Genomic DNA, 24,607 nt, shown 5'->3' on the forward strand with positions numbered 1-24,607 from the left:
CTTACACATACACTGTAACATTTTTGGTTTTCACTCACACACTTGTAACTTTTCTCTGTGCATTCTGATTAAATGACCAATTAATTAACATAAGTTTCGACATATCTTTCGTACATTTTGAACATGCAATTTATTTTCTACACTTTATGATGTGTAATGACAATTCCGTTAATTCATATGTAACATTCCAAGTAGATAAGTAAGTGACAGGTGTACAATTAGTGGTGAAAACAAAATAATTATAATACAGAAAGAGACAATATACACTGCTTCTACAGAAACTGAAATGAAAGAGAGACAAGGATTTTTTTTTGTACTGATGGTGGTTTTTTTCTATCCCGTTGCTGTGGTTACCTGTGATCAACACACTGATATTTTCTGACATACTTTCGTCACAATTCACAACAAAGTTTGTTTTCCTATTACAGAGAATGAAGTCAATGCCCCCGCCAGTGACAGAGATAGACTTTGGGTCTGTCACTTGAACGTGCCATGGAGATCCTGCAAAGCAAAAAGATCATGATTTCTGGGTCATGTATTTCAAAAATATTGACATTGTGAATATGTTTTTTCTTATTATCATACTGTAAACCAACTATTATTCTCAATAATTTTTATTTGTGATTTAACACCTTGAAATCTATTAATACTATTCATTTTGTATCTGAGACACATTCTAAATAAACACTCAATTTTTAATAATTTGTCTGTCTGGAAAAGGTTGCAAAACTTGCAGATATTTCTCGCACATCAATAAAAGTTGGTATACAGTATTATGTTTCAGGAACAACTGTGCATTGAGTGATGCTTAAAAAATTGCTTTGAGCCACACTTTTTATTAAATTTAACACAAAATTTGCACAGAAATTTGACAATTAAAGTGTTCAATTTAAAAAATTACCAGTGTTACTTAATGTGTGTTAAATTTGAAACCAAAATTGCACAGAAATTTGATAAAGTGTACATAAATTTACAAACTTACCAATAACTGGTAGATTATTAAACTTCATCTCTATGGTGTGTTTCTCAACTTTAGTAGGAACAAAGGAAGCCAGGAATTTGTAACTGCCGAGGTTTTGAACATTGCAGGCAATGCGACCTTTGTTAACCATGATTTCTATGTTTCCTGAGCCTGCTTCTGAAGCATCAACTGCAATGAGGAATTTGAATCTGTTACCAAGGGTGATAACTCTTACAACTCAGTACATATTCTCCATATAATTGAATCTTATTTTGAAACTATTGCACTACTTGAAAAAAAAAAAAAAGTTTTCATTTTTTCTAATTCAGCATAGAATTTTTCTAAAAAGGTTTAAGAAGCATCTGATAGCTGTAAACATAAATTACTTCACTGAGCAATTTAACGATGAGACTCTATTTGATTAAAATTCACACTAACTGTTGAATGAAACAGGTTGATTGACCGTGGCATGTGAAGGCATGTGTGACACAATGACCTGTCCAGCATCATACACCTTGCAGGAGAATGGCCCTCCCTTGACTGGCTGGTCACAGTAATACACCATTATCTGATGATCCCCTACAACAGTTGTTAGATTGTGTAGAAAACCAAAAATTATCAGAAATGGTTAATGATCTAGGTTGAGTACTGAAAAATGGTTTCAAATTTAAAACTAATTATAAAAAAAACAATTTAAAAAAAATCATATTTACTTTTTCAAATTAAAAATCAATAAAAATAAAAAAAAAAGAAATATAATCAATAATTAGGGCATGAAATTTTAAATTCTGCAGGATTTCATTACATATTGTATAGCATGTATAGCAGGTTTTTCTCTACATATAGTATTCCTTTCAAAAAATCTTTTACAAGCTGTTGATAATAGAACATAAACATTTTTTTAACAGTTTAAATAATATCTGAATACCTGTCTCAAAAGGAGTGTATTCCACTTGAAATTTTCCATTTCCGATTGACTCTATCTTCTTCAAAACATTTTTACCTGAGGGAGCTGAAAAATAAAAGACTCTTTAAATATAAATAATTTTGTTCAAAACATATCAGAAATATGTCTTAAAAACTGAGGAGATAAAAATAAGGAACCAAAAATATTACATATGATTATATTCAACAAAGGAAAAGGCTGTATTAGACAAATTTTCCCAAACCGAACAAGAATACAGATTTTCCATAACCAAATTAAGTCCCTTTGAATTCCCCCTTTCTTCCAACAGATCTCCATTCAATAACTGAAGTACATAGTGACAAATAAAAATAAATATATATATCTTACCTTATGTAATAAATAATCGACCAATCAAAAGAGTGAGAATGGTATAAAGTTGTGTGAGTGCATAACTGAAGAGGTCAGGCAGGGTCATGCTCATCGAGTTAAAAGCGCGAGTTACCGATATTATACACCGCGACCCCCTATTTATTTACTACAATGTATATCATACTTTGGTTTAAATTCGGCATTTAGTTATACTGATTAATTAAGATGAAGCAAATTTTCTTTGATATTATTTAATTAATGCATGCAGTATTATCGATAGATAAAATCCATCATATTAGGTTTACGAGAAAAATTAATAACTGCATTATTTAATGCATCAACAGGATCATTGATTGGATCTGATTAAAACATGATTATGAATATTTTCTCACACGAACACATGCAGATCATTTGCATATACAGTTTTCCAGTTCTTTTGCCTATTCATTATTTCAGAACTCTAATTCCGATTGGCCTTTAATGACCACTCAATCCATACACCATTCTGACTATTCTCTTCCATCCATCTACACATTCACAATTAAGACAGAAGACAGAAATAAAAGAAAAACAATATGCATGCTATACATATTCATATAAAATACTGTACATATTCATATAAAATACATTCATAAATATTCATAAATAATACCTTCTTCAAACACCAAGACATGACTTTCTTGAATTAATGATCAAGTCAGTGAACTTTAAAGAGCAATTAATGCAAAAAATTTGGAATATGTTTTATCTAAAGAAGCAGATATAAATTAATTCAAGCTACCAAGACACAATTGTGTTTTTTTTAATCAAGACTTTTGGCAACATTGATAGGAAGAGTGCTTAAAAATAACAGATTCAGCAATTCAGGTCTGAAAGCATTTTGTGGTTATTAACCTTTCCTTATTACCGGTTGGTCATGTCTCTGTTTGACCCAAACTGACATAGAACATGCATAAAGCACAAGCAAAAGGCATGCAGCAGATCAATTTATAAATAACATGGGGAACCAGAGAGGAGATATAAAGAGAACAAATTATAACAAAATAAGTTTATTCAGAAAATAAAATAAATAAAAAAAAAAACAATTGCATGAAAAGAAAGATGCTTAAATATAATAAAAATTGGTTTTTGAAATTCTTAAACAAAATCATATTTTAAATGAAACCTTGGAGAAAAAAATCTATCACAATGTTGCTGGACAATGATTTTGAAATTCTTACCTGTGATTTCTACATTGACTTTGCCAGATGACGACCCTTGTGTGTCCACCTCAAATCTGGCCGTTCTGTTGACTGGAACCAAACTGAGTCCATCTCCACTGACCGTCACTCGTCCAGAGTCCACAATGTCCAGGGTGTATGGAGAACCTTCAATAAACCATCAATCAGTATTTTATTATGCAACCAACTGCAATTGCAAGTAGATTAAATACTCTACCATTTGCAAATTTAAACTGGATCTGACTCTGAGTGAAATATAATTTTTTCAAACTTTCATACCCCTGACTTCAATATCATTATAGAACACGTTGACTTTGTAAGTGCCAGCGCCCTCCGGTGTGAAGTCTACTCTGTACAATCCTGCCCTCTGGTGGGTGATGTATGCTGGGACCTGCTGGTAATTGTGGGTCACTGTCACCCTTAGGTCTCCCTCCCCAGCTTCTGATGTGTCCACTGAAAAAAGAGGGATGACAACATACGATTAATCGATATGCATTTTCTGCATATTCACACATCCCCATTAAATTTCTCTACAGGTATAATAACCCATTTCAAGCTAAAATAGAATTCTGCTGTATAATCATTACTTTATTGAAGTTTCAAGTCTTTATTTAAACAAAGACCTTAACTGAAGAGGAATATGTTATAAAAAGTGGATTTCAAAGTTATCTCTCCTAGCAGAGGATCAATCCTCCTTAATTTCTTTCATTATTTCAACTTTTTTTTCTCATAATTATGACTTTCTGACATTGTAATACATGTAATGACTTTAAATAATGATAACAACTTCCTTTAGTAGTAAACTTTTTTCAGTTATAATTTTGACTTTCATCTCATTATTATGACTTTCTACAGTCATAGTAACAACTTTTTTATTCCGATTATTACGACTTTTTAAAAAAAAAAAACAAGACTTTTTCTTATTTCCCAAAATTCCAAAAGCATACATTCCTGAGTATACACAGACTTTTAAGGACTTCCATGCCTATTCTATGAGGACCAAGCATTCGTACCCATAAAGTTAAGTCCCATTCCCACAGTTCCTCCTTCCAATTCAAAGACTCGAACAGCATTGGGATCAAATACTTTGATGTTGAATGGACTTCCACTGATGTGATCCCCTTCGTAGTGGACAGATACCTTCCAGACACCTGTCAAAGGCCAAAATCTTAGTTCTCCTACTCACATTCTTTATAATTACATGGATCAGTACAACACAAAATATTTTTTTTTTAATTTTAAAAATCAAAGCTTAAAAGTTAAAGTGAAGATCTAATGCCTAATGCACAAGTAAATGGCACACATCTATAAAACTCTAAATTATAAAACTCTATATTACTGTTCTATAAAAGATGTCACAAACAGTATGTAATGGTAGATATATATACTTCTTTGAAGCTGCCTAAACCAACAAATATAATATTACAGCATCACACTCAGTAGTAAGACAGATTAAGCTAGTGACTCTGACACGAGACATCTAAATGTATATATAAATACAATGATATAAATATATCCCCTTTCACTGCTTAATTGTACACTAAGCAGTATATAGCCATGAGGCAATCTGAGTACAATGAGACTGGCGTTCAAGAGTAGCTAGACTTTACACTGGCCTTCATTATTTCATTCTTCTATGTAATATACACGAAGAAAAAAGACTCATTAGAAAGACTACTAATGTTAAAAAGAACATAAATTTCAAAATAAAATAAAATTTAAAATGGCCTATGAGTGCTTCACCAAAATTGTCTAATGAATCTTAAAACAAGGAGTCTATAACCTGAGCTAATGTGTTCATGATTGATTCAAATATATAACTTTTTAATATATTTTGTTTCCCATAAGTTTTAAAATAGATATTTGAATTATATGAATTTTCTGTTAGAAAACACTGAAAATCCACTATCTGATATTCCTATAATGGAAACTGTCTTAATGATAAACTGTTGCTTAATTTGTTTTCTTTCATTGGCATAAAACTTCAATTCAATGAGGGAGACAGTTTTTTTTTTTTTAATTAATGTGTGTGTGTCACCTTTTTATCAAGTATGCATTCAGTGCAGAGGGTAATTTTATTACATGTACATGTGAAGTACCTTTTTAAGTAATTTTTAAATGGCTACAGTGTAAAAAATGTAAAATACCAGTAGATCATGTTTTATTCTTCTGTATTTTTCCTGTGGATGCTTGAGTTTAAACAGGAGGAAACAAAGCTCATATGTAGCTTGATTGTGAAGAAAAGTAAGCTTGATCATGAGAAAATGTAGCTCAGATGTAGTTTGAAGGTGAAGAAAAGAAGCTCAGACATATATAGTAGGATTGAGAAGAAAAGTAGCTTAGACATTGAGCTTGAACTTGAGGAAATATCGCTCAGATGTAGCTTGTGATGAAAAGTAGCCTAATATGCTTAAACATGAGGAAATGTAGTTTAGATGTAGTTTGTATGTAAAGAAAAACTCAGAACTTAAGCTTCAACATGAGGAAATGTAGTTCAGAAAAGAAGCTCGGAACTTAAGCTTCAACATGAGGAAATGTAGTTCAGATGTAGTTTGTATGTGAAGAAAAGAAGCTCAGAACTTAAGCTTCAACATGAGGAAATGTAGTTCAGATGCAGTTTGTATGTGAAGAAAAGAAACTCAGAACTTAAGCTTGAACATGAGGAAATGCAGTTCAGATGTAGTTTGTATGTGAAGAAAAAAAGCTCGGAACTTAAGCTTCAACATGAGGAAATGTAGTTCAGATGTAGTTTGTATGTGAATTTAAGAAAAGAAGCTCAGAACTTAACCTTGAACATGAGGAAATGTAGTTCAGATGTAGTTTGTATGTGAAGAAAAGAAGCTCAGAACTTAAGTTTGAACATGAGGAAATCAGATATATATTTTGTACAATAATAATTTGGGAAGAAAAGAAGCTCAGACCTTAAGCTTATATTATCAGATGTAGCTTGATTATGATGAAAAGTAGCTTAGACATCAAACTTGAACTTGAGGAAACATAGCTCAGATGTAGTTTGTGATGAAAACAAGCTTAGAAATTAAGCTTGAACATGAGGAAATGTATCTCAGATGTCGTTTAAATGTGAAGAAAAGAGGCTTAGAAATTAAGCTTGAATGTGGAAAATGTAGATCAGTGGCAGCTTGGATGTAAGGTTTAGCTCAAAAACAAGATAGCAGTAGAACTGATTATGCAGGAAGGTCAATGCTATATTCAGTGCTTCAGGCAAGAGGTACAAAGGACTTGAGCATTTATATATATATATATGTACAGCTCACATCTGTATATTTGAAATATAGCCTAAACATATTACTATTTAGTTCGAAATACTATTTAATGCATGCTTATATAAAAACTCATGACAAGGACTTGCAGGAAATTTTACATATTTTTTTTTTTTCATGAAATAAAGGTAAATCTAAGATCTTTTTGCATGCTATCATAAATACCAATGACAAGAACTTTTCAGGAAATTCTATATAAGTCTCTTCATTTTTTTGTCAGAAGATATAGATATATGTCCAGCTTGCAAGCATGCGACAGGCAGCTGTTAGTAGAATGGAGGTTTAAAACTACCAAAAAGTCATGCAGCCTTCCTTCACTTACCCAAGTCCAAAAATACATGAATAAAAAGCCTTTTAACAGCCTACAATATGCTTCATTTTCAAGTGAGAATAGGCGATTAATCATCCAAAGAGCCGTGGCAAAAATTCCTAGTTCTGCGTTTATGTTGGTTTTATAAATTGATTCAAGATTGCATATCATAAAAGTGCCATTTTACCAAAATATAATTTCTTCATTCAAAATGTTTTTTTTTTTCATTAATAGTGTAAGCAAACAGCAAAATGATGGAGGGAATGAAAAATGTGTAGCAATGCAAGCGCTTGGGTTTATTTAATGTACCAGTACACAATTCCCAAGGCATTATAAAAAATTACAAACCAATCTAAATATTTTTGGCAAAATAGATGCTCTATGTGCAGTTCATTTTAGAGTGTTTATTTAGGAAACAAACATTTATTTGTATTATCTACTGGACATCCGAGACTGTTCAGCTTAAAAAAAGCTCCATAGAGGGGTTTTTTTATCTACTGTATATGACATGTTCAGCATGAAATATAAACATTATAGCTCTTTCTTGGAGAATTTAAGGGAAAACTAAATCTTGTTAAAAACAGAACAATACACCAATTAACTCTACTACTAACACTGCTCACAAGAAAGAAATCTGTGAGGTTTTGACGGGTGAAAAAATAACTCCGAGTCAAAATTTAATTGGTTATTTTTCCACCAATCAGGTGCCACAAAGTTCTTTCTTAGTGAAAGTCTATACATACCAACTTCAGAGGGAGTGAAATTAATTACGTAGTCTCCATTTCTATAGACTGTGCGTAAGTTGTGGACTCTCCCCCCAGGAGCCCTGGCCTCTACTTGGACGTCACCTTGCCCAGCATACTGGGAATTAACCTACACAAATTAAGAAACCAATGGTTAAAAATGTACCTTCATCACCAAGAAAAGCAGAGGTTTATGTATTTTTTCATGTTAAAACTACTATGCACTGTTTTTCAATAATGTCGAATATGAAACCCCTTAAAAATTTAATTCAAACCTAATTCAAGCACACCTAATACTTTGAATAGAAAATATACTGCGTTACTAAAAATAGATATGGAACAAACGTACACTTATTCCATTAATGTAGAATATATATGAAACAGCATTCCTAATACTATAAATAGAAAATACTTTTTGTTACTAAAAATAAATCCATCTTACTTTGAGCTCTGTAATCATTCCCACTGCACAGTGATCAATGCTAGAAAATGTCACTTTAGATCTGTCTGCTAAAACTTTGAATGAGATTGGACAGCCCACAATTAACTGGTTCTCACAATAAACATTCAGCTGAAATGTAAAAACAGATGTTTTTGGAAATTTTTAACATGCATACAAGTCAAAATATAAAACTGTGAAAGTTGGGATTTAAAATTGATTTTTAAAGATGGGTGGGTTTAGGGGGTGGCGGTTAATTCCATTATGGATTTAAAAAAAACAAATTCAAAGCAGTCTTATATGTAATAATTATCCTCTTTAGGTCATGTATTCATAATTTCTTGTATATATTCATTATTAGTTAATATTTCCTTCATTAAAAAGTCTACCACATCAGAATTCTTCCTTACCCTGTGAATGCCCGTTTCCACTGGTGTAAAGGAAGCGGTGCCTACTCTGCCAGCCCAGGAGAATGTGACGGGAGGGTTGGAGTCTGGACCCTTTAGATCGGCTCGGATATCACTGGAGGAGATGTCGTCATCCTCAATCCTCACAGAGAAGGTGGACTGTACAGAAAAAAAATCAAAACAATTATTTTCTAAAGTGATACTAAATAAATATTTAAAAAAATTCTTTTCCTCTCAAATTTCATCCAAATATATATTTCCTTAATCCAGGCTAACATAAACACTATTTGTCAACAGTCTTAAACTTGTCTCTTTACAAGAATAACAATTATACCGTATAAATACAAGTTCTTTTAAAATTTATAAAAAGAAACTTGAAAGCAAAATTTAAAATACTACCTGTTGTACTTCACTGATGCATTAAAAACTGCATAAGTACAAAAAGTCCAGTCTAAGTACGTAAGAATAATTTCAAATTCAGATGTATTTTTTTTTGTGTTAGAGCTTTCATATGTACACTGAAGATCATAATCTATCCAAAATCCACTATCAAATGTATAAACTTTTTAAAATCACCGCACCTTCTAGTACTGGTTATTGAATGCTTCAGTAAGCAACTGGTCACCCTGTCCCAATCAATACACATCTCCAAAAACAGGTAGCCCAAGGGGTATTTATAAGAAACCAGGGATATAACAATAGAAGGTCCGAGGTCTGCTGGACTGACCCATTGTGGTCAATTCACGGAACCACAGGGCATCTTTGGTTGTCATAATGGTAATAAAATATTATTTTATGGATAGATAATTTGGGTGATGATGTCTTTATAAGTGATTCTGACAGATAAAGTGCCTTAAATATTTGTTAAATCAACATGACTGATTTATGTGACCAATGACTATTACACTTTGAAAATCAATTGTATGTCTTGGACAAATTGCCACTACTTGGGTTTCCACAATACATGTTCCAAAGAGTAACAAAATATTTTTGAAAACTAATACTAGTATATGTTTATGTTTGTTTTGTGCTATATGCATGTATGATGCTTGCAGATCTTCAAAATCAGTCAACTTAATTATGTGTTAAGATGCTGTGTCATGTTTGATGACTGATTGGTGTACAAAATTTTCAGAGACTGGGAAATAAGAAATATTTCAAAATACTCAATTACTTCAAAAGTTTACTTACAGTGATTCCAATATAGCAGTTTTTAGGTTGAACATCCATGACCACTTTTTCAGCAGGTGCCCTAAAGGGTTTGAATCGGCTAAAGTAGGCAGCATAAGCCATGATGCCAATGTGGTCCACCTCCGGATCACACATTTCTTTGGCTGTTAGAATGGGTTCCACTCCCATACGCTTGGCAGCATCAATTCCTAAAATTTATAGAAATAAACTTAAATTTATGATCAGAAAGTGACAGTTTAGGTCTTTCAAAGAGAAATATTTGAACACAGGGTTAAAACTAGAGACTAAATTGTGACATTTCCAAGGATTGAAGGCTAACTACATGGGCAAAAAATTAAAAGATGTAAAAAAAAAAAGATCTCCCCAGCAAACTGTCCAACAATGAAATAGTCTAATTAACTTCATCATCTCAAACTTGATGGGACCAAGAAAAAAACTTTGAGATATCCGAGGATTCAAAAGAACAAGGTTTAAAATACATAAAGAAAGAGTATTTGAGACTTCCAAGTGACTTCCACAAGGCCCATGGTCTTCAATATATCAGTGTTCAAGATAACAAAGTTTTACTGTATTCAATTTACCTAATTGCTGAACTTCAACATGGCTGCCATTCAAATTGGGCCATCCAGGAATGGTAGCACCACTTGACACGCAGAGATTACAGAGCAGACGTCCATCTGACCAGTCCGACTGTAATAAAATAAATATCAATCAAATCATGGTTATCCTTGCTCATGTTCAGAATCAAATGATGGTTCAAGCAAAGTAATATTCATTTAATTAAATTAATAGGAAAAAAATAAAATATATAGTTATAGAATTTTTTAGGAATCCCTTATGCAACTTAAAATTTCACAAATACCTTTATAAGGAATTACATTTAAGATGAATCAAAATTGTTTATCCCTGGGACTTTGCTATAAGCCTTGTGTTTTACTCATGTACAGTTAAGTTTGTCTGATACAGACACCACTGGTTCTCAAAAAAACTGGCCAAATTAGATTAGACAACATTTTTATCACTTAAATTTATTGAAAGGGAGTGGAGTTTACATCATACATGTAATAGACAAGATTATCAAATACACAATATCTGGATTAGTCAATTTTTTATATACCATATAAGCAGAAATTTTAGTGAGTATTCGATTTTGGCATTTTTAGCCAGGGTGTCAAGATTGCTTGAAATTCATTCCGCATTGGAGGTAAACATTATATTTCTTGGTATCAAAAAATCGCTAAAATTACTTCTTGCTAAAATCAAATACTGGTGATGAACAAATCACTAAATTTGCGTAACTAAAAATTCAACTTATAGGGTAGAAGATCAATAAAATAATATATTGACAAATTATTGTTCTTGGGGATGTAAATTCCTAGATAAGACTGACCCACTTAATCCTCTAACATTGGTCCCCAATGAAAAATGACAATTCCACAGTATCACTTACTGTAAAGTTGTTGACAGTTCCAGATTTCAGAAGCTTGCGGACCATGTTCATGGTGGCATAGTAGCCGGGAGAGTCCACTTTCATGAAGTAGGAGAGATAGGTCATGCCAGACAGCTCGTCAAGATCGGGGCTTGACAGATCCTCGGGTCGGACCACCAGAGGGATGTCAAACTCCCTTTTGGCCAGCTCCATAGCATTTTTACAATTGTTTAGCCTGGTAAAACATTACATTCACAAAAGACATGGCCTAGCATTATCAAAGCATAAGTTTCAAACATGATAGGATTTATGAAGTGCACATGAAATAAGGTGATTTATTCTCAGTGCAAATCTTGGAAGTTGCAAGCATTTCAACACAAAGCAATTTTATAAAATCTTTTTGAGATCATGCATTCTTGTTCATCATTACAAAATTGCAAAAAGTTACAATTTTCAGTAATTTGAACAATACCACTCAATGCAAAACTTTGTTCAACCACATTTTGCTCAAATCTGATTTAAAAAAATGCTTCAATCAACCCCAGTATCCTCTCAGAATACACAATCCATTGATTCCCCCCCCCCCCCCCCATTTACACCTTACCCATCACTCCTACTCATTTGTCTCCAGTTCGGGCACAGTCCAGGTCTACAATAGTCTATCAAGGCACTGTCAACAAAAGAATAAAAATCATTAAAAGTTACATTATAATTGCAAATACAAATAACAGTCATAAATCAATATCAAATAACAAAATAAAGTTCCATCACATTTTCCAGTCTTTCTTATTTGATTTTAAGGGTATCCCAAAATCTTAAGGCAGCTAGCCATGAAATCAAAATTTACAAAAGAACATATACATTAAAATAAATTGGAAGTTTAATGGATATGCTTCACATATCAAGCATCATATATGATACAAACAATTCTCCTTTAAGATATTTTCTTTCCATTTCCAGAAGATATGAAATTAATTTTGTTGAAAATGCAAAGGGAGGTAACTTGTGATTTAATTTCCACATACTGTAGAGCTACACCGCTGTTCCAGTCGGTGGTAAAGTTTGAAATCGCACACTCTGGAATGACAGCCTGCAGCCAGGCCAACATCAGTTTCTTGGTTGGGAATTTTGTCTTTCCGATCTGGTATCGCAGAATTAGGTGCCATATTAAACCCAGAATGAGCTTCAGGTTTCCATTCACAATATCCTCTGGACCTGGAAATGGTAATAATAAGATTTTTAGTCTGGAAAATGTTCATTTGTTCATGCAATGTCACTTGCTACCTCTGTTATGTAATATGCATATCATACTTACATATATATGAATTTGCTTAACATGTAAATTTCTTTATTCAAACTATGAAAAAAGCCTCACATTATACATGTAGTTTTTTTCCTGCCCCTTCAACGGCAAAAAGGTTCACATAAACATAATTTAAGGGCAAGAGGGAAAAAATTTAAGGTATAAATCTCTTATCTAAAATTGATTACAATGTACATGTAGCATGGTCCTTTTTTAGTAGAAGAGCACTTAAAGATAAAAAAAAAAATAAAATCATAAAACTCCACCAAAATGTCAAGTATTGGGATTATTGACTTTGTACTTGTACAGTAGTTAATAGGCATCAAAATTGTCTTAATCTAAAGACAATTCTTTTTAGATAGTATGTTTGACAGGGTGAAGATTTCAATCTTCAAATGGCTTACAGTACAAATCTATATATCAACAAGTATATACATCATTTTCCCAAGGACAACATGGTTGTGTATCAAACAGGTTTTAAAAATGTTCCCTTGTTGTGAAGTACTTGTAATAACAACACCTCAACTGGTGTCTATTCAAGAAGTAAGTATAATCAGCTTAATTGAGACCTCGCTATCAGATTTATTTTATGTTGGGATTACCAGACAGTCAGAAAACTATAAGTAAAATGCATGGCTGTAGAAACCGGGAAGGCACGGGAGGAATTTTGCTTGATAGTGCCCCCACCCCACCCCCAACTGAAAATCCCCCCAACTTCTTTTTTGGGTCAAGACACTTTTTTCTTAGACAACATGACTATCTATGAAATTTTCATTGCATTTATAGTAAAATGCTTTGGGCTATAACAGTACTGTTATAGTTTTTTTTTTTTGTTTAGGATAGTAAAAAAAAAAAAAAAAAAAAGATTATAAAATCATTTCAATAGCTGCAACTACAAAGTGATTTAAAAAAATAAAATTATATGGTATATATGTATTGATTATTGATATGAAGATTATGTTCAACTGCAAAAAGTGCAAGTAATACTGTCACATCCCTTTCCCCTACTTACAGACATCTAGGACAAAACTGTGTTTTATATTGTTTTGTTCAGTATCATAATCATATTTTTTTTAAATTTAGTTGACAATATTTTCCCACAGAACCAATTGAAAAAAAGTTAATTTCAGGTAATACAATAGATTTCTTTGTTATCAATATTTGTAATTTTCATAGCAATAAAGATGACCACACTTTTCCACATTAATATCTGCCCAAAGTCAGCATTGAATTCTGTTACAACTATGCGTGGAACCAGGAAGAATGTTAATTAAGGTGGTACACTGCTGAACATTAAGTATTTTCCTTCAGATTCAATCAATATAAGTAATCAATAATTCAGTATTGCACCCTCTGTTTATGGCAATGATTTGCAACTCCACATAAGTTATGGCACATCTCTGAACTGCCAATGTTTGCTCAATATCTTAAAGGTCTACTCTTTACGCATTCCTTTTGGAATCTTTTTACCTTTTAAACCTCTCTTTCTCACACATTATAATTTTCAACCTTTAAAAAAAATCCCAAGATCTTCATTTGATATTCATTAATTTTTACATTGAATTTCATTTTTTTTTCTCAATACACATTTATGGGGGAATGATTCATGTTTTAAAAATGCTTTCTTGTTATATATCGTGTCATACAGAAAAGAAAGTGATATTCAGAAGTATATATTTTTACCGAAATTTGTGCAGATGACTGAATATAAATATAAACTGAATTTTTTTTAAAACCCCCACAAGATTTAATTTCACAGTAAAAACATTGTCTGTATCATGCATGGCATTATACACCTGAATATATTAACAATACATACACCTGTGACAGGTATTGTAGTACTTTTATCACTGGTATTGATGAAATCAGTTTTAGGAAGGTATATTGTAATAAAATGAGGCTTTTAAAATATGCAGCCTGATAGATTTATTTACTTCCTAATCAAAATAATGCTATATATTATTCAACTTAAACAAGTATATTCTCTGACATTACTTTTTATAAAGACCAAAAACCCTAGCATTTATAAAGGTGTTGTAAATATATGATATTCCTCCTAGCTTGTTGAAGTCCAGCATGACTTATGATGAATGTTGACCCAAGGGTTACTAGGGTTGGGTTAGATAATCACTATTTCATTCTATGCACATTTTTCATTCCAAACACTCTTTTCCTGGGGACATAACTAATTGTGTCTTCTCCATATGCACAGTGTCAAGGACACACCTGGCAATTTCAGTTTGTCAACATTTCAGAATTGTTGAGATTTTTTCACCAGAAACTGTGTTATTTACATTTATTTATTTATGAGTGTTGGTAAGTATTACAATTACCCAAAACAGTGATTCTGACATTATGTTGCACAGAATAAATTAATTTTAGTATAAATATATATATATAATATTTCATATTCAGTATTTATTACTCCAGGTTTGTTAAAATTTTAGAAGTCATTGAACCTCTGGTATTTATACTTTGGCAAGAACGTATCATCTGAGAATTTGCAACATATGTAGACACCTCTCACCCCCACCCACCTCTAACTGTCTGTTGTTACATTTTAATAATACAAGCACATTTTTTTATTTAAATATAATTAATGAAAATAAGAAAAAAAAGAACAATATCAAAATTAAATCAAATATTACAAAATTTGCTAACTTACCGATATTCACCAGTCTGACGTTGTCATTTGCAATAGCATTGAGTGCAATGGTAACATTTTCTAACCGTTGATGATGATTCAGTGGGTTTTTAATGATCCGCCCGACTTTTTTACCCTGCAAACCTTCCACAAGTTGACAAAGCTTGACACCTGTTTCAAAATCATTTTCCAGCTCCCTGACGAAATCCGTCGTCTCTACTCCTGCAACTCGGAGCTGTTCGTTCACCCAGTTGGTAAAGGTGTTTTTCTGAATCAGAATCCATCGGTCCGAACTGTCTCGCATACTCATGGCTGCATGGCCCTCCTTAGAGAGAGCCCGAAATGAAGCCATAATGGTATCCTTTGATGTAGCTGATGAACAGGCCTTGCTTCCCTCGGGATAATGATCTCTCGACCCGTATTAAAGTTCCCCTGACAAGTCTATCTGTCAATTCTCCACTACTTGTTGTATCCCCACCTTTTGTGCACGAAATACCTGCACCAGGGTGTGGATTGTTGACCCTTTTCACGATTGAGTTATTTTCTCTCGTTTGGCTTTACATATTTAAATGAATTAATAACAAAACCGGTTTACCTGAGCCGTGCAATTTTTTTCTTTAAATTCTATAGGCTGTCAAACAAGACCGCGAGAATCCCAAAGCTAAATATAACTGTATATTTCGCCATCTACCGGCCAGGTAAGTCATTTTCCATTCAAGAGTCGTCACGGTGGAGTAAATCGATTACAATCTACGACCAATAATTCATATGCATGTGTTTGGATTCAATAAACTACCAATAATTCCCCAGAGAGAGAGAGAGACAGAGAGAGAAAAAAAAGTTTCAGAAAATAGGAATAAAATTTCAATGAAGAAGGGATTTTTTAAAAGCCGAAACACTAAAACACAAAAAGGGGGGGTGTTATTTTTTTAAAAGGCTTTAGCATATAGATCTTCTTTTCCTTAAGTTCCTTGGGAGGGTTAGATTTCCAAGTTTTACTGAACATATAAAATTAATCAATGCAAAAAAAAAAAATAAATAAATAAATAAATAATTTATTAAAAAAATTAAAAATAAAAAACCTCAAGTGATAATATATATGGTTCACGATGAACAGAAACATCTCTATTGTCTATGGTTTTAATATTTCAGTCTTTTTTATCTCTATGAAGAGGGTCCATTCCTTTTCTGGTGAACTGACGGAAATCGTGAATACTTAATATGCCTTTCTTGGTTATGTGAATAATTTTGAATTTACTTAATGAGTAACTTTTCAAACAAAATTTTAATTTTAAAAAATGAGCCAAAAATTATGTAAAGTTTATCATTACAGTCTGATTCTATTTCAAAATATATTTGTCTTACGCAGAGGTTGACGTACCTTCCATAACTAAAATGATGATTATTATTATTTTTTAATGATGCTATATTGATTTTGCAGAATGAGAAAAGTTTAAAAGCGTAGACACGTTGCATTTTTTTCTACAGAAAAATGGGGAGAGGAGGGATAGTTGTCAAGAAAAGAAAAAAAAATCTTTCAAAGTTTTCAGTGACATTAAAAGAAAAATCACCGAAAGTGTCCCAACTCGGAAAATCTTCAAAACTGCAAAAACAAAAAACAAAAAAAAAAACCTGCTAACCTCGAAATCTACTTCGTGGAGAACGGGGGGGGGGGTCCTTCTCTCCTTTTCGACAAAAAGTTGAATCCACTTTTTCAAAAAAGTTATGTCCTTTGATCGCCATCTGGGGGGGGGGGGGGGATCAGAGAATTCTCACTGTGGGAAAATCATGGATTTCTCACAGTGGCCTTTGTAACTTTCAGGTTCAAACATATAGAGACAACACCATATACCGGTAAAGGGCTTCAAATTTAGACCTTTACTCGGCACTCAGGGCCATTGAACAGTGAGGGCTCTTTTCATGCCGACGCCTACCGCAACACGGGACCTCGGTTTTTATAAAGGACTCATCTGAAAGACACGTGACTTTCATTCCTAATGCCAGGCGCTTGGCGAAGGAACAGTCATTACTAGGGCTGCGCAATAATATCGATATTCCGGTATATTGCGATTCGTTAACAAAAAATATCGTATTGCGATACGTTTTTCCAGTACCGGTATACCGGCAAACTGCTTGGGCCTTAGATTTCGTAAATAAAATATGAAATTGAATATGTCAGGAACTTTTCGATCCAAACGGTAAGGTCGCTGTTGCATGGTTGCATTTCGTTCCAAAACTGTATTGAAATCAACAAGAACTGTTTTGTAACACACTGTGCTTATAGATGGAGGTTAATAAAATAGGAAAAATGGCATTTTAACTATCATATTAAATATTGCAATGCATATCGCAATACAGTGAAAAATATCGCAATATATCGCAACACGAAATTTCCAGTCGATACCCAGCCCTAGTCATTTGACGTGATGTAAAGAATTAAGAGAAAACCATTTTGACCTTTTGATTGACCCGGAAAAAGGAAAGAACTTTGCAGGGTTCGAACATGCTGCAACAATAGGGGGATGTATCCAAAAGGTAGATAGAATGTTCTATCGTTAAAATGATATTGTCCTACGGACCCGGTTTAACGATAGAATTCGTTCCGTGTATTCGCAATGTAGCAAAATAAACACGGGCGATAACTCGAACTCTGTGCATTTTCTATGAACAATCCAGAGAGTTCCGAATGTCAACATGGCGTTAAATTTGAAGCGAGGAAAAAACGTTGAGAAAATGAGTTGAATTTTCGTATTTATATGGATTATTTTTTAGGTTAAAAGGCATATACAATCTCAAAAAGGTTTGTTATGATTAATTTGGTAGTTATTTTCAGTGCAACTCCTTTTGTATTCTTCAAAATCATTTCGGAGTGGATCCACTCCGATTTGCTACATTGCAAGGGTGCTAGTCACTGCGCCCCAAAACAAGAACGCCCCATGCATGAGCGCCCCAAACATTTTTACCGGCGCCCAAGTACAAATATGAGCGCCCCAAATTTAAATCACGAGCGCCCCAAACTTAATTCACAAGCGCCCCAAATAAGTATTTCGAGCGCCCCAAGGCTTATTAAGTAAAGAAATAAATTATTGGCTTTTGTTACATTTCGATGTTATAAAAAAATATTGATATGAACAATTCCCGAGCGCCCCAAATTATATATATCATATAATTAGAACCGAGATACAAAATGTGAGAACGTGCTAGATAGTACTTCATGAATTTCGGAACCATATATAGGTTCGTACTGGAACAAGTTTTTAACAATAAAATAATAAAGCAACACGTATTGAACGCTGTTGAATTATTTATAAAAATGGACTTACCACTTTCTTGCAATGAAGACGCTTCATCTCTCAAACGATCCAAAAGAAATGAACAGTCAGTCGACAATTTTTTTTCATCACAATGTGGTAAAAATAATTATGAGATTATAATTGAGCGGGCTCCTTTATGTGGGATAAAGGCGGTGCTCAGACTTTGAAACTATCGTTTTTAATTACACAAATAATTAAAAAGTTAATAATTTAAAAGAATATTACACAAGTGTTCTTTGAAGAAGGAAGATCAAACAAAAGAATATTTTGTACAGTTGTATGCAACTAAACATAAGTCAATTTCAACATAGATTCAAATGAAATATTAAAAAAAAAAAATAAAATATAACCAATGAAGTACTTATGTATAAAATTATCACATAATGAGCACCTGTGTACCTGTGTTAGATCGGACGATATTATTTGGGGCGCTCGAAATGCTAATTTGGGGCGCTCGTGAAGTAAGTTTGGGGCGCTCTTGATTTAAATTTGGGGCGCTCATATTTGTATTTGGGCGCCGGTAAAAATGTTTGGGGCGCTCATGCATGGGGCGTTCTGGTTTTGGGGCGAAATGACAGTAACCCCATTGCAAGTATATGGGACGTATTCTAACTGTGGTGAGGGCTTGTCCCGAGACACAGTTAGATTATTCTAACTATCCAAAAGGGGGAAATCCAACAGTTTCGTTTAACGTTATCATTTCGCAAGTTACAAGGTGAATACAATGACCTTGTCAGCAAAAGGCCTGAGTCAAATGCTGACTGACGTTTTCAATTCGTATACTATACATGTAATTGGTTAGGCCATTATTTAAACAATGGATGTCTGCGGATTCTTCCGTTTGCCCGATCATGACAATGAGCACAAGGCGGATGTGACCGGTCGACAGGGGATGCTTACTCCTCCATGGCACGTGATCCCACCTCTGATGTTTCTGCTAATTTTATCCGGAAAATTGAATTCCTATCATGTACATTTTTAAAACTATCTATCAGCATCTAAGTCAGTAAAGTGCTTTGTTTACAATCACGGGAGGGTCGGGATGAGCTGGTAAATATTCTGACACCTTTCTCTTTGCCCATGGGCTTACTGTTATATTCTGATTTTATTTTAAACGACTCATCTATTTGCAGGAACCCATTTAACCGACACTCGGCAAAAAAGAAGAGTGTAGTTTCACGAACAGTGAGTATCCACGAATACCTAAATAAGCCGTCCTCACAGCTTCCTTTTATAAATAAACGTGTTATACTTTTTTTTCGTTAGACTGAGAGGGAATTTGGAAGAGAAGTGAAGAGAGTCGAAAGGTATATATCCAATATATGCAATGTTTTAAATTATTTTAGAGACAAACTACATAGTCATGATAGGGTTTAAAACAGGTTGGGACCAATCGCCTAAATGGGATATAATAGCAAAAGGAATAAGTTTTTCTTTATGCCAACTGTTTAGGAGGTTGATCCCTTGGAAGTTCTTAAACTTCTTGGGGATCAATCTAACAAGCTGTAGGGTTGCAGAAAAACTTGTTAACCAAAAGTTATCTTGAGGTGGATTTATAATGTTTATGGCCAAAATAAAAATTTTCATTTTTTGCAAGGTAAATTTATATCCAACTTGGGATATTATATCCCAAACGGTCTATTATGTCCCATTGGGGCGATTGGTCCCAACCTGTTCAGTGAAAGTTTCAAACCAACTGCAACTGCATAATATGTTTGACGCTGTGGCTTGTGGGGAGACTCAGAGCGTAGTAAGAATAATCTGTGTCTCAGGACAAGCCCTCAAGATCAGCACAACTGGAACAAGTCCCATGTAAAACAAAGTAGCAAATTGGAGCATTATGCGGATCCTCTCTGGCACAATTTTGAAGAACACAACAGGAGTTGCACTGATAACACCCACCAAATTAATCAGAACTATGTATCTATCAATCTCTCGGTACTATTCGCACTCTAATTGCTGATTAGAGTACTCTGAATAGGGTGTGCAGCTTGTTAAAAGATAAAAGTAGAAGAAAGTTGAAAATTTCAATAGAATGAAATGGGAAGTAGTATTATGTCGCCTAACCTCAAAACGCCATCACTACCCTTGTCGTGCACTGTTTGTAAACAAATGCGATTCAAACCTTTTTGAGCTTGTATATGCTTTCTACTTAGAAAAAAATCACATTTTTAGCTTTTTTTTTTGCTTTAAATTTGCACACCATCTTGACATTGGAACTCTCAGGATTTTTCATAACATTAAGTACGTAGTTTAGAATTATCTACTGATTATTTTGCTACATTACCAATACATGAAATGAATTCTATCATTAAACCAAGTCCATAAGACTGTACAAAATCATTAACATTATTCTAATTAGGGAGAGTGTCGATTCACTCGATTGTATAATATTGGATACAATAAAACTCTCTGTATACTTTTAACTTAAGATACACATCTTCAACTTGCACAATACATTTTAAAAGTTAACGCATGCATACATATATGTCATTGTGATTAGCATTTCCATAACTGAGATTAATTAAAAGTGCAAAATTTTAACAATTGGCATTTTTTCTACTATAACACAGTTTCAATTTAAGTTAGGGTTTCTTTTTAATTTGTAAACTTTTGTCTGGTTATGCCAAGGACATAATTTATGCAGCCATATACAGTTAATGGGGGGTAATTTGCTGCAGGAAAAAAAATCAGTAAACAGCTCAATGTACACACCATCTGAATTTTCTCTCTGCCCAGTGTGCAGTCGCTATTATATTATACTTTCATGTAAATTAGTTGAATCTGATTCGTCAAGAAACATTTGTTGAAAAACACTATTACCCTCTGAATAATGAAGCCATGCGCACCAGCGTAGCAATTTAACAGTCAACATTGCTGACAATGGGTAATATTCGAATTTATTTTTTATTATGCAAGAACAGCTTAAGAATCTGAGATCTAAAAGGACTACATGAACTTGATTAAATATGTGATAGCTAGGGTACTGTAACCTCTATATATGCTGAATTTTCTACTCTACGATTTGGTAGCATATTCACTTGTTTAGGAATGATATTTAATACAAATTTAGAATCTTACTTTGTCCTGCTATATTTGATAAATAAATATTTATGTTTTCCAGCTTAGATGAAACTAGCAAGAAACTATACAAAGATACCAAGAGATGGCTAGAGTCAAACTCAGGTATTTAAAAAAAAAATTACAAGAAATATCACCCTGAATCTTTTTTTAAAAATTAAATTGCAGTTATGTAAATGATGTTTCTCAATTTGGAATGTGTTTTTCTTGGGTTCCAGCCCTGTCAAACAGTGAACACAAAATTACCCAGGATCTGTTGACCAGTCCCCTGTGTCAGACAGAGCCACAACTAAATGCCATGGTCACCGAGTGGGACAGAGCAATAGAGAAGCAGAATTTACATTCCAGGGAACTGGTCAGTTTGATATACATGTATATACTGTATTTGATCACAGATACCTCTAAATGGCTGCTACAATTTGGAGCAATTCTCAAAAATGAGTGCATTTACCAAGACTTGATACAGGTGTAAAAGTGCTTGTTTCTTGTGTTTACATTTACATGTACTACCTTTTGAGTGATAATTAGATGTCCCAAAGGCCTATATGGTATTTTATGGACACTTATCTTGACTTAACATTTAGATGATTTAGTACACAAAAATATAAGTATCAACTTTAGTGAGAGTTGTGTCCCTTGAATCTATTTTTAGAAAATTACTTGTAAAATCTCTCAGGAACTAGTCTTTGTTCATGGTCTTACTAATTTATAACCATTATGTAATATTACACAGAAAGAGGGAGGGAGCTGGGTAGAGTTTTCAACCTAAAAATGAAAAATTCACCAAGATGATCGAAATCTGCGAAAATTTGGAAAAAGAGCACCCCACCCAACTTATAGATAACTCTATCACTGTGAGAAAGCCACTGAGCACTGCAATGATTGATTAAAACTTTTTTGTTCACATACTGTTTACTTATGATATTGCAGAATAATGTTGTACAGAAGACTATGGCAGAGCCAGTTAAAAGGTAACACACATGATAATATCTAAATAACTTTTAATTGTAACACAGAAATGCCCATATGATTATACACATCTGTAACCAATTTGAAAATGCTTGCCAAACAGTACACATATTAACATATAAAATTGTATAAAATGCATCTGTGGATGCAGCCAATGCTTGTTAAAATGCTCATATGTATTGAATGTAATCAATTTCATGTATAATTTTTCAGACTGAATACCATATTTCCAAGCATACAGGCAGCACTGAAAAAACGAGAACAAAGTTTACAAGTAAGAATGTTTCTTTTCTACTGATAAAAAATTCTCATGGTACCTAGGTCTCATATTATAGGAGTGTTGATAAAATATGTTACAATGAGCCCACAAGGGACAAAAGTGTGGAGTACTGGATTTCATATTTTGACTTTGTTTTACCATTCTACCTAGAAGAAAGATTTTATTAAATGAGTATGCTGTATGTTCTGTATACACAAATGTACTGCTGTTTTGAAGGAGTACCAGAAATCCCAGGCTAAAGTAGAGAAGCACCAGAACAGAGAAAGGACCGGACAGAATGTAGTGAAATTAGATTTAGTAAGTTTTGTGTGAAGTAAAATGTGTAAATCATGTCTTCATCAAGTTTCTTACAAATACAATCATTTATGTATGAATAATTTTCCTCACTGGAGTCAGTCTTTTTAAGGTTCGTGCATTGTCCACTCATATAAAATTTTGCTTCAAGGCTTACGATTTTCCAAAAGAAGTGTTACTTTATTTATAATTAAACTATTTTTGCACACCTTGCTGGGCAAAATTTGACAGAAATGACTTTTTAACTTGACAATTAACAATTTAACTTGAAGAAATAATTGCTATTTATCCCAGTTAGAGTTATCTCCCTTGACAGACGGTCATTGAACCTTTATAATCTTTACCTTGCAGAGTAGGAAAGCAGTGGAAAGAACGAAGGCTGACTTTGACTGCCAGAATCAGGCTCTATCTGAAGATCTTCCTAAGTTTGTGGATGGAAGAATTGAATATATTCAGCCATGTTTAGAATCTCTAATCAAATCCCAGGTAAGTATACTATTAGCTTAGGTATATTTATTTACTTTTTACAATTTTAATCAGCAATCACTATCATCTTGTAACAGATAAAAGTATACCTAAGCTATCACTACGCATAGTTTGGCTATGTGAATCAGAAGAAAGCATAAATTAAAATTTTAAGGTAGAGAAATTTTTGTTGTGTGACTGCCTGAACTTATTTTCTTTCTTGCACCATGATCATGAGATTCATGTACATGAATCCTTGCAGGTTTCCTATAACTCCGAGGCTCTACAGATTTATTCCGAATTAGCAGACCAATGGCACACAACCACAGATTTGAGTGAATTAAAATCTCGCCATCAACAAACTTTATCAGACATCAAAGCTCTTGCCATTACTGTGGACTGAGCACAAAGTCCAACTTAACAGTGCCAAAATTAACATGTCATCTCCATGGTTGTGACTTCTTAATCTCCAGGACATTTGTCAGAAAATACATGCTATATTATCTCCATTCAGAGTGAATCAAGCCATGAACCATGAGCGTTGACAGAGAAACGAAACAAGTAAAAAAGCTACTGGACACCATGAAAAAGTTTCATATCCAGTGCTGTGCATTATTACATTTGTACCACAAATAATTAAAATTGCAACTTATGGATACTTCATTAGATACTTTTATTTTTTTTTAATTCTGCATCTCGATGTTTGTATTTTCAATTTTATGAAATGGGATATTTGCAATGTATTAGGTATTACTAAAGTTAAGTGAGCAGAAATTACATTATAATGTATACTAAAGATTATTCATTGTACATGTATCTGTGATATAAAATATGATTTTACAAAATCTATTTTAGTTTCTTTTTCTAATTTTTTGCATCATATTGACAGCACTCATGGAGGCAAGATTTCATACATAAATTGGTATAATAGCATCGGCAGAATGCATAGAGTCATTCACCATAAGGCTTTTGGGCCTTTTTTATATAACAGTTCCGATTC

General features: G+C 33.3%; 2 protein-coding genes across 5 annotated transcripts in view; one reads left to right on the top strand and one right to left on the bottom strand.

Moving 5' to 3' along the window:
- Nucleotides 1-15,818, bottom strand: part of LOC133202740 (filamin-A-like) — a 41,203-nt gene extending 25,385 nt beyond the window's left edge. Inside the window, exons 1-16 of one of the 4 annotated variants that reach the window (XM_061338610.1) lie at nucleotides 15,226-15,818; nucleotides 12,283-12,472; nucleotides 11,862-11,927; nucleotides 11,279-11,492; nucleotides 10,410-10,518; nucleotides 9,829-10,016; nucleotides 8,641-8,796; nucleotides 8,234-8,362; nucleotides 7,792-7,921; nucleotides 4,471-4,608; nucleotides 3,737-3,910; nucleotides 3,458-3,604; nucleotides 1,890-1,973; nucleotides 1,400-1,540; nucleotides 983-1,150; nucleotides 355-501 (exon numbers count right to left, since the gene is read on the bottom strand). In XM_061338610.1, the coding sequence (XP_061194594.1) occupies nucleotides 355-501; nucleotides 983-1,150; nucleotides 1,400-1,540; nucleotides 1,890-1,973; nucleotides 3,458-3,604; nucleotides 3,737-3,910; nucleotides 4,471-4,608; nucleotides 7,792-7,921; nucleotides 8,234-8,362; nucleotides 8,641-8,796; nucleotides 9,829-10,016; nucleotides 10,410-10,518; nucleotides 11,279-11,492; nucleotides 11,862-11,927; nucleotides 12,283-12,472; nucleotides 15,226-15,556 (2,512 nt within the window). In that variant the 5' untranslated portion in view covers nucleotides 15,557-15,818. The remainder of the gene's footprint in view (nucleotides 1-354; nucleotides 502-982; nucleotides 1,151-1,399; nucleotides 1,541-1,889; nucleotides 1,974-3,457; nucleotides 3,605-3,736; nucleotides 3,911-4,470; nucleotides 4,609-7,791; nucleotides 7,922-8,233; nucleotides 8,363-8,640; nucleotides 8,797-9,828; nucleotides 10,017-10,409; nucleotides 10,519-11,278; nucleotides 11,493-11,861; nucleotides 11,928-12,282; nucleotides 12,473-15,225) is intronic. The other 3 variants (XM_061338611.1, XM_061338614.1, XM_061338613.1) reach the window with 3 other exon arrangements.
- A 3,736-nt stretch (nucleotides 15,819-19,554) lies between these two features.
- LOC133202352 (bridging integrator 3-like) lies at nucleotides 19,555-24,401 on the top strand. Its single transcript, XM_061338158.1, has 10 exons — nucleotides 19,555-19,568; nucleotides 19,652-19,703; nucleotides 19,785-19,825; nucleotides 21,643-21,704; nucleotides 21,818-21,954; nucleotides 22,530-22,570; nucleotides 22,782-22,842; nucleotides 23,065-23,145; nucleotides 23,494-23,628; nucleotides 23,870-24,401. Exons 1-10 carry the CDS (start codon nucleotides 19,561-19,563, stop codon nucleotides 24,008-24,010), a joined length of 759 nt encoding a protein of 252 aa, XP_061194142.1. The 5' UTR covers nucleotides 19,555-19,560; the 3' UTR covers nucleotides 24,011-24,401.
- The last annotated feature ends 206 nt before the right edge of the window (nucleotides 24,402-24,607 follow it).

Source organism: Saccostrea echinata, unplaced genomic scaffold (assembly GCF_033153115.1).
Source record: "Saccostrea echinata isolate AGI-Se365-2 ecotype Australia unplaced genomic scaffold, CSIRO_AGI_Sech_v1 ptg000047l, whole genome shotgun sequence".
In the NCBI taxonomy this organism is placed as follows: Eukaryota; Metazoa; Mollusca; class Bivalvia; order Ostreida; family Ostreidae; genus Saccostrea; species Saccostrea echinata.

Bases quoted from the DNA above. Each gene is read 5' to 3' on its own strand.
- LOC133202352 (XM_061338158.1), top strand. The intron at 21,705-21,817 runs GTATTTAAAAAA...CTTGGGTTCCAG, and splicing joins ATGGCTAGAGTCAAACTCAG to CCCTGTCAAACAGTGAACAC. The intron at 23,146-23,493 runs GTAAGTTTTGTG...TTTACCTTGCAG, and splicing joins ATGTAGTGAAATTAGATTTA to AGTAGGAAAGCAGTGGAAAG.